Here is a 9,280-nt window from a genome sequence, read left to right as displayed (position 1 = left end):
TCATTGCAACATGAAGTCACTGAGTATTTAGTATATTGTAGGACTTCAAAAACAAAATGCAATCATATGGCATTCAATTTCATACCCATGAGATGCAGGACAGAATACCAGTTATGGGAATGTGGTCTTGAGTCCAACTGCCAGAATTATGATTTGTGTGACTATGGGCAAATTAATTAGTTTCTCTGTGTGCCTTAATCTCTTCTTAGGTAAACTGGGGATAACATTGGTTAAGTATCACAAAGGATGGTTATAAGGATTCAATGAGTTAATTTCCACAAAGAAGTTAGTAAAGTGCCTTACAATTTGTTAGCAGTCAAAAAAGCCATTATTTAGCCATTAGGAATTCCTCTTTTCTGCTGCAATTTAAGGGCTCTTTTCTGGATTATTTGTACCAGCAATCTCCAAAATCCATGTTGTAGCACATAATGCTAACAATGCAAACGAGAACTCTTAACATGGTTCTCTCTACTTGTAAGTTAAATAAAACAAGCACAAACAATAACAAAAAACAAAGCATTACCCCTTTACTTGGTGCAAAATTGGCAGAAATGGAGCCATTTTAAAATAGAGCAGAGGCAGCCATTTCAGAGGAACTGCAACGCACCTCCTACTCCTTGAACCTATGGAATATTTGAACTGGGCAAAATAACCTTTGGACTGAACCTAATGCAACACTGTATCTCAAACACCCTGTTTGCAGATAATAGGAAAGAAGACCTTCAGACTATGAGGTCTGATAATTAAAAGTCATTTTTTTTAGAATCAGTAATTTATTAGTACCAATAGAAATTCCTTCTACTCATGTAATTATTTCCCTTCCTTTTCTCATAAAAAAGCCTTTGCTCTCATCCCATAAATCAAAACACTATTTGGATTTCTCTTGAATCAGTGCTTCTGGAGTAGCTATTCTTTGCTTTCAAGTAAAAGCTTGTTGCCTCTCATTTTGGTTTTTTATTTTTAAGACAAATCTTTTCAGACAAAAGACTCAAAGCATATCTCAAAATATTTGGTAGTGATTTATAGCATGTATTAATCTGATAGACATTTTTTTTTTTAGTTCTTTGCCCACGAAGAGCTCGTGGATCCCTAGAGCATGGGTGAACATACAAGATTTAATGTATCTCAAAGAGGGAAATAAATGGCTTTCCTTCCTTAAACATGTAAAGCCACATCATGTTGCAAGTAGAGAAAAGAGAATGAAGCCAGTGTGTTCTCATGGAACTCTCCTCACAGAGGCAGAAGATAGCACTTCAGTAGGATCCTTGCCACAGGAAGAGACCTGGGTTTAACTACATAGACAGGGGTCATTGGCCCCTCTTAGCTGTGTGGATGGAATTCTGATTTCTAGCAGAGTGGCCAGACAAATGGGAGACAGGCTTCCCAGGCACAAGTAGCCAAGGACTAAAACAATAGCTAAAAGCCAATCACACTCATGCATCTCAGACATTACAAGCAAGTTGCATTGATTAGCTTTACACTAAAGCCTAAGCGTTCAACCCCTGTAGTATCTCACAGCCAAAACAAACAAGTAAACAAACAAAAAAAGCCCCACACATCTTCCCAAAGTAGAAATTATTTGGGATTACCCTGGGGACTCTTACTTACATACAGTTCTAGAAATATAACTAAATTTCCTTCCTTCCTTCAATTCAAAACCAGAAAAGTTGCTGTTCATGCCGCCTGTTACTACCAGAATCAGTCAGTAGAGACAAATATTGAATTTTTATGGGTGCTTTATTCAGATGCTGGCAATCCAGAAGATTTTGAGGGTTATGTCCCTTCAAAAACCATCTCAACATCTCATCTCAAGCCAATGTTCTTATAGGGAGAAGGAAAGGGGTTTGGAAAAAAGGTTAATTGGATACGAGTTGTAGTCAGGCTGGGATTTTCCTAGTAAGGTCATACCTCAGTACTCTCTGCCTCAGAACTGGTCAAACCCTGTACTCCTTGCAGTTTGACGGTGCTAGTTTGGGACAGTTGCACTTGCTAGAACCCATATGAGTCCCAACGCTGCCCTGCAAGAGAAAATGCATCACTAGTCCATACTCCAGTTTTGGCACTCTGTACAAATTCCAGAATAAATTAATGATGAGTACAAAGGTACCACTGTACTTCTTTATCTGTTGATCAATAATTCTTCACCTCAGTGGCAGATGTTCCCTCCCTGGAACACAATGGCTCAAATACCATCTCCATGGCTTGCAGACACCCTGTGGCACAAGGTTGAATTTCCTTGTGACCTCTGGAGTCACTGGTCATGCATTCTAGTTCCAGGAATAACAGCTTTCTACAGGCAATAATCACTTAAGCCTGTCAACTATTATTGAAGCTAAAATCTTCAGCTCTTGAGTTCCCCTATCACTCCCTCCCGCCTTTCGAAGTTTGCTTGAATAAAACCCAACTATATTAAAAATTCCTGCTTAATTAAGTCTAGTTAGTTCATTGTTAATGGTAATGACAAATGTTTAATGTATAAGATTAAGATTTCGGTTAATTTTACAAATTAAACAGTAACAGTTGTGCTTATGAGCAACTAGAGATAAAAAAGCCTATTTGATTTTTTTAAAAAACCCGAGTCTAATAAAATGCTATCAACCAGTATTCTTTGAAGTAAATTCGTTAAAGACTCTTATTGTGATTGCTAAATATTTCCAAGAAGCAATTTCAATTTACTGGATGAGCTGCGTTTATTTTCCAGAGTTTATGCACTATAAAAGGAAGTCTTAACATTTCTTGCATACAATACTCTTCCTCAATACATTCATGAAACATAATTTAAACCATGACATGCATTACTTTCGAGAAATCTACCATGCTTTAAATACTTCAGAGCTTATCTTCGGTCGTAGGAGTGTAATTAGCAAAGGGCCATGGGCACTAAGGCGGATGAAGAGAGTTGAGAGAGAAAGGGGAGGAAAGGGAGGGTGGAGCTGGCGTCCTTTTGGGTCAGGGTTAGTTCGCTTGTACTAGATTCTGAAAGAGAAAAGGTGAACACAGGGATTTGGTGGGTTCTTGTTATCTCAAGATGGAAGTCCTGGCTCTCAGGCTTGTCCGGATTTTGAATAAGGCGCTGGACTTCCCTTCCCTTGCATCTTCCTAGGTCGCCGTTGGTGTAGGTTGGAGGTGGCAAGGCGGAGGCCCGCGGTGCTCTGCTGGGCCCTCCGCATCCCTGTCCCGAGGCCGGGATGGTCTCGCCCACCTTGGGTAAATTTCCGGAGGGGCCGCGCCAGGCCGGGATGTGCAAACGGGATTCTGCGAATGTTGGCTTTACCGGGATAGCTAATTCAGCGTTGTAGTCCCTGCAGCTTACCCGCACCTATTTCTGTATGTAAGCCAAGGTCACTCTTTAATACTGAGCCATTACCCTGGGCTGGGGCGTCGCGCCGCACCTTGTGACGGCTGCCGGGGCGGACAGAGGGGGCGGCAGGGGCGAGGCGGGGGCCCTGTAGCTGCCCCACGTTGGCGGAACCCGCACCTGCCCGGCGGCCAGACCCGGAGGGAGACAGGGTGGCGTCCCGGGCGCCGAGGAGGGGCCGCACGGCGCGGGCGGGCGGGGGGATTCGCGGGGGGCGCGGCGCAGCGCAGCGCGGCTGCAAAGGCTCGAGGCGCTGCGGCGCGAGTGCGTCACGCCAGCGGAGGGCTCGGTGGGCTGCGGCCGACCCGCCGACCAGGAGCCCGGCGTCGGGAGCGAAGGGGAGACGGCCGCATCCGCCCAGCTAGCCGCGAGCAGCGCAGCCCGACCGGCTGGGGGTCGCCAGGGAGCAGTCACCGGCTCCATTCATTCCCGCGGCTCCGCCTCCTCTCCCGGGCTCCGCGGGCACGTCCGAGGTGAGTGGGCCGCCGGTCCCCGGCGGGGGGCCGCACGCTGAGGCGGAGGCGGAGGCAGGCCCCGCGGGCCCCAGCCCTAGCCCCGCGCCCCGCAGGGCGGCGACGCCAGCCCTTCGCTGAGGCCCTGGCCACGGCGCGGGCCCACGCCGGCCGCCCGAGCCGGGGACGCGCGTCCAGCTCCCGGCGGCCAGCCGGGTCCCCTGAGGGGCGTGTGGCGCGCCCCCAGGTGCGCACGCCTCCGCGTAGGCGCCACCATTTTGTGTGAGGGAATGCCTCCTTCTCCTTCCTTCGCTCGCCTCAGTTGCGTTCCTTTTCCCGGCTGGGCTTGCTGACTCTTCTGCCCTCCACCACTCCCCACCTGGAGCCTTTACGCCGGCGGCGATTCCTTGGCGAGGTGAGAAGCCGACCTGGCCAGGTGTGAAACTTAAGCTTTTAGGTGCGGGTTCACCCACGGAGGTGGCCTCCAAAGATGCTCTGACCACCTCCCAGACCTTCAGCCACTTTTGGAGTAGATCTCGCCGAGATTCACTTCCAGAAGGCAGTTCATTGCAATTTTGTTCTGTTTTTGAGCTTTCCGTTACAGAGTTTTTCGAGGCCTGTGCTCCAGCAGATGGCTAGGTGAAGCCTTGGATTGTGTGTGGCTCAGGGATCTGCCATGCATTTGCTCCCTTTATCGCCCTTTGGGAGAAATGATGAAGCATCCTACTGGCTTTTCAGCTTCTGGGAATTGGTATGGGTATCTTACCAGGAGTAGATTTTAGGATAACCACCTGATGCCGGTCCCTTCCCCCCTTTGGAGATCCTTTCAAAACCTCAGTTGAAATGCTTACGTGTGAGCATTTTTGCGGGAGTTGGGGCCGCCGGGACAGGTTACCGAGAAAGGCTACCGGACTGAAAAGTTGTAATTATGCTTCTGCACTGTTAACACAGTTTGCCATTTTTCAAGGTTCCTGAGAATTTGGTGATTTTCGTTTTAATTTATCTTGTAAATGTTCTTCACTATCTAGTGGATTATACTGATGCCCTTCTTATTTTATCACTGCATCACAGACAGGGATTAAAATCTGGAATGGTGGCTGTTGCATAATACACATATTTGGGCCCTGGAGGGAATTCACCAAAATGGGTCTGGGTTTGATGTGGAGTGTGTCATCTGCTTGCAGCGATTTATTTACTGCACGTGAGATGTACAGGTTATCTTTGCAAACTCTATCTTGGTTTCCTTCTACAAGAGGAAGGATTTTTAGTGACCTAATAGGGACCAGACTAAGTCTCCTCCCCCCCCCCCCCCCATAGGGCATGAGGGGAGAGAGTACAGGGAAACGAGATGGTGAGAGGAACCTGGGAAAAGTCTATTTGTGAAGACTTTCAGTGCAAACGAAGATAGAATATCAGTCTCGTACAGAAAGCTTGTAGTTGTCATAGTGTATTGCCTTTGAATTTATGAGGCAATCGGTTTAGGGAACTGAGAAATATCGTATAGGAGGAGCAACATTATCCTTCTGCATGAGTGATTAAAACCTAAAATGCTTTACCTGTAGATTTTAGGTTCTAAAAAGTTCTGGATTAGTCTGACATTTGAAGTAGGATTTGAATCATTACAAATGGCATCATTTCTCTAATGAAGGTACAATATACATCAAACAAAGGCTGGAGCTGATTTGGAGAAAACAAAGTATTTTATAATTAGATGCTTTTGAGTATAGGATTTCAATGTCACTCTTATTAAATTACTATAAACTTTTCTTTCGGATTAGTTGAAGACTTTTCCACTAATTCTGTGAATAAGTGATTCCATATCATGTACCATCCCTTGCAGAACTGTTATGCCTCTTGTTAATGACATGTTCTGTGGGGAGAGTTATGGGGGTGAAAGGGACTTGGGCACTGAGAGATGAGTCTTGTTTTAGGGAGTTTAAGCAAAGATTGTCTGCTAGGGATGGAAGGTGCCCTGATTGGACCTATCCAGGGTCCATGGAGAATAGGATTGTTTTTTCTAGCAAGTTTACTGCTGAGTCAAACACAGTTCCTACATCATTACATTGATTCTATTAATACACATGCTAGAGGTTAATCGAATTGGTACTGTTGTATTTAATTGAGTCTGGAGGTGACCTTGATGTACTTTTTATCTTTAATGTAGCTTAAGATTTTGCACATTATTTTACCAGTGATTGAGAAGTTGAAAAGAAAAAAAATCTCTAATATATTTATGCATTAGCTTCAACCTTACGTGTGTTATGTTCAGTCATCTGCCTAAAAATACAAACATTTACTTTTTAAAGGTAATAAGAACATAAGAGGATTGAGTATTGGGCAGAGGTTTAAAAATATCAAGGATTCTGAAGAAAGGACTGTTGGTTGGATAAGAAGATAAACAAAGCCTTCATGTTTCTTTCCATTTTTTAGATTTTATGATTCTAAATAGAAAAAAGGAGTTGCATGATATATTTAAGGCAATTTTCTTTTCACACACGATTAGGCTTCTGACCCTTTGTATATTTAACTCTGAAATTAAAGCTCTAAATTGGGTATGCTTCTTTGGTAGTGGAGGTATTTCCCAGTTCTTTCCAACAACAGTGAAGTCTGTCATGTTGAATTTATTAAGGAAAAGATTTGATGATTTAAAAAGAATGAGGGAAAAGCTGATAATTTGCTAAAGACATCATGCAATAGTTATTAGACTCATTAAATTTTATTTTGTTATTTATTTGCTTTTAGAGAGAAGGGAGGGAGGGAAAAGAGAGGGAGAGAAACATTGACTAGTTGCTTCATGCACATGCCTGAGTGGGACCCTGCTCGAAACCCAGGCATGTGTCCTGACTGGTAATCAAACTGGTAACTTTTTGCTTCGTGGCAGGACATCCAACCAACTGAGCCACAACAGTCAGTTGGCATATGAGACCTTATACCAGGTTTATCAGCTCTGTAGGAGGGATCTGCTCATCTAGCTTGACCTATTCTTTGGTCCAGAAACTTTGTGACTTACCACATACTGTATTTTGCCATGTATAATGTGCTCCTGTGTATAATGAGCAGCCATGGTTTTGTGTGCATTATACACGGGATTATTATACCTATGCATAAGTGCATCCTTATTTTTCCCTCAAAAATTTGGGCAAAAAGGTGCGCATTATACACAGCAAAACATGGTACTTTGTTTTTGAAAAAAAGAACATCAGTTTAGTTATACTACCTGTTCCAATGAATTGTTAGTTTTAGGATACACTAAAGGTAGCTTTTATTTATTCATCAAACACTGAGTGTCTGTTGTATGGGGCACACAAACAAATACACCCCACCTTCATGGAGTTGGTAGTTTAGTGAAGGATTGTGGATAAATGTTAAAAATTTCATAAAAATGAAATGCACAGAGGCTTGTGTAAATATAAATTGGGAACAACTTTATTTAGTAAATTGTGTTTTTTAAAGAAGTCCAGGTTGCATGTAGGGGGACCTGTTCATTTATGGTTTATGCAGAGGAGAGGGTTAAGTACCTGAAAGAAACTGAGGAGGGAGAGGAACTGAGAAATGGAATTGGGAGAGACTGTTATCCAAGGAAGGAGAGGAACTGTTATTAAGCTGTAGAAAGTGGTCAGTTGGGTCTGGTCTGTCATAAGATCAAGAGGGGTGAGAATGAAAATAATCCATTGAGTTGTTATCCAGGTCCCCAGTAGGGGGCACATGAGAGGCTACCACACATTGATGTTTCCCTCTCTTTCTCCCTCCCCCTCTATCTAAAAATAAATAAAATCTTAAAAAAAAAAAGAAAAGAAAATGACCCATTGAATTTGGGAGTTGAGAGGTTATTGAGTATTCGAGGCCTGAAAAGGAGTAATGCCAGAATAGTGTTAGGGGAAGAATCCCATTTAGGAATGAACAGGGGCAGAGAAAAAGGCAATAAATTTGACTTTTTGTTACACAATGATTGATAAATAAATGGTACTAATAAGAAATTTTATAGTCTAAAGTCTTTGCACATATTTGCACATATGTAATATATGCCAGTGCTTTCAAGTTTGGATCAGCTCCTGATATTCCAGATGAACTTACCCTGATTCTTAAATTAACAGTACTTGTTATTCAGAGGCAGTGTAATTCCACAGTTCCTGCCAAATAGACATAACATAGGCTTGAACCCTGGCTTTGCTGTTTCTAGCTGTCTGATTTTTAAGACTGGGCCTCAGTTTCCTTCCTCATTTGTAAAAGAGTATAGTTGATCCTTGAACAATGCAGGGGTTAGGGGTGCCAACCCCTGTGCAGTTAAAAATCTGAGTATAACTTTTTTTTAAAAGATTTATTTGTTTTTAGAGAGGGAAGGGAGGAAGAAAGAGAGAGACAGAGAGAGAGAAACATCAATGTGCGGTTGCTGGGGGTCATGGCCTGCAACCCAGGCATGTACCCTTACTGGGAATTGAACCTGCGACACTTTGGTTCGCGGCCTACACTCAGTCCACTGAGCTACATCACCCAGGGCTTGAGTATAACTTTCGACTCCTCCAAAACTCAGTTGCCCTTTGGTATCTGCTGGGGAATGGGTTCCAGCACCACCTAGGATACAAAAATCTGCAGTTGCCTAAGTCCCCTATATAAAATGGTGTAGAAAAATGTATATGGTCAGCCCTATGCATCCTTGATTCCAAACTGCCAATTAAAAATAGTACGAGTATTTATTGAAAAAAAGTAGATCCTTTTGTCCTGGTGCCTGTGGCTCAGTTGGTTGGAGCATGATCCTGTAGCCCAAGGGTTGTGGTTTCGAGTCCAGGTAGGGGCACATATGATCCCCGGTCTGGGGTGCTGTAGGGGGGGAGACCAATCGATGTTTCTCTTTTGCATCAGTGTTTGTCTCTTTCCCTTCCTTTCTCCTTTCCTCTTTCTCTAAAAGCAATGAAAAAATGTCCTCAGGTGAGGGTAAAAAGAAAGAATTAAAAAAGACAGTGGATCCTCTTAGTTCAACCCTGTGTTGTTCAAGGGTCTACTGTATCGTTTTATACAGTCTGTCTGAAAATGTTCTTGGCAGAATTAAATGTGATAATGTTTCTAAAGGTAAGTTACTAATATTGTCATCAATGAAATTAGAATAATTTTTAGTATCTGGTTCAGTGTTTCTCATCTTTTTCTTCATTTTATTATCTTCACCCCACACCCACCCTTGTCTAACACTTCATTGAGGTACATTTCAAAGCAATAACTTTCCATTTTTAAGAGGAATTGTGATTTACTTTCTACTTGTCAGGCAGAGTTTTTGCTCTGCAGGATATGAGGTATAACCACAGTGAGTTGAGTTGGTAGGATTCTAGTTCAAAATTAAATCTTTGGGTTTTGTTAGTGTATTAATGTAGGGGAAATAAATGTGCTTTTTAAAAATTGAATATATATTTTTATTTTATTTATTTATTTTTAGGGAGGGAGGGAGAGAGAGAGAGAAACATCAATGTGCGGTTGCTGG

At 43.0% G+C, this 9,280-nt stretch overlaps 2 protein-coding genes across 7 annotated transcripts in view; one reads left to right on the top strand and one right to left on the bottom strand.

Annotated features, from left to right (window-relative positions):
• Nucleotides 1–1,718: 1,718 nt before the first annotated feature.
• Nucleotides 1,719–3,837, bottom strand: LOC118499466 (formin-like protein 14). 3 transcript variants are annotated; one of them, XR_004901950.1, is made up of 3 exons: nucleotides 3,368–3,837; nucleotides 2,146–2,976; nucleotides 1,719–2,018 (listed from the first exon to the last, which is right to left on the bottom strand). XR_004901950.1 is itself a non-coding variant. In XM_036020424.1 (2 exons), the coding sequence occupies exons 1-2, from the start codon at nucleotides 3,779–3,781 to the stop codon at nucleotides 2,956–2,958; spliced, it is 435 nt and encodes a 144-aa protein (XP_035876317.1). In that variant the 5' UTR covers nucleotides 3,782–3,837; the 3' UTR covers nucleotides 1,719–2,955. The 3 variants fall into 3 exon arrangements, 1 of the variants encoding a protein (XP_035876317.1); XR_004901951.1 differs by having other exon boundaries at nucleotides 1,719–2,976; nucleotides 3,203–3,653; XM_036020424.1 differs by having other exon boundaries at nucleotides 1,719–2,976.
• Nucleotides 3,189–9,280, top strand: part of FAM169A (family with sequence similarity 169 member A) — a 57,448-nt gene continuing 51,356 nt past the window's right edge. The window contains exon 1 of one of the 4 annotated variants that reach the window (XM_036020421.1): nucleotides 3,189–3,207. The gene's annotated coding sequence lies outside the window, so the exon portion shown is untranslated. Of the gene's footprint in view, nucleotides 3,208–3,692; nucleotides 3,832–4,008; nucleotides 4,247–9,280 lie in introns of those variants that run through there. The other 3 variants (XM_036020419.1, XM_028511869.2, XM_036020420.1) reach the window with 3 other exon arrangements.

Source organism: Phyllostomus discolor, chromosome 3 (genome assembly GCF_004126475.2).
Source record: "Phyllostomus discolor isolate MPI-MPIP mPhyDis1 chromosome 3, mPhyDis1.pri.v3, whole genome shotgun sequence".
Lineage (NCBI taxonomy): Eukaryota > Metazoa > Chordata > Mammalia > Chiroptera > Phyllostomidae > Phyllostomus > Phyllostomus discolor.
The sequence above is the reverse complement of the archived record's forward strand: the minus strand, read 5'-3'. Positions and strand labels throughout refer to the sequence as shown.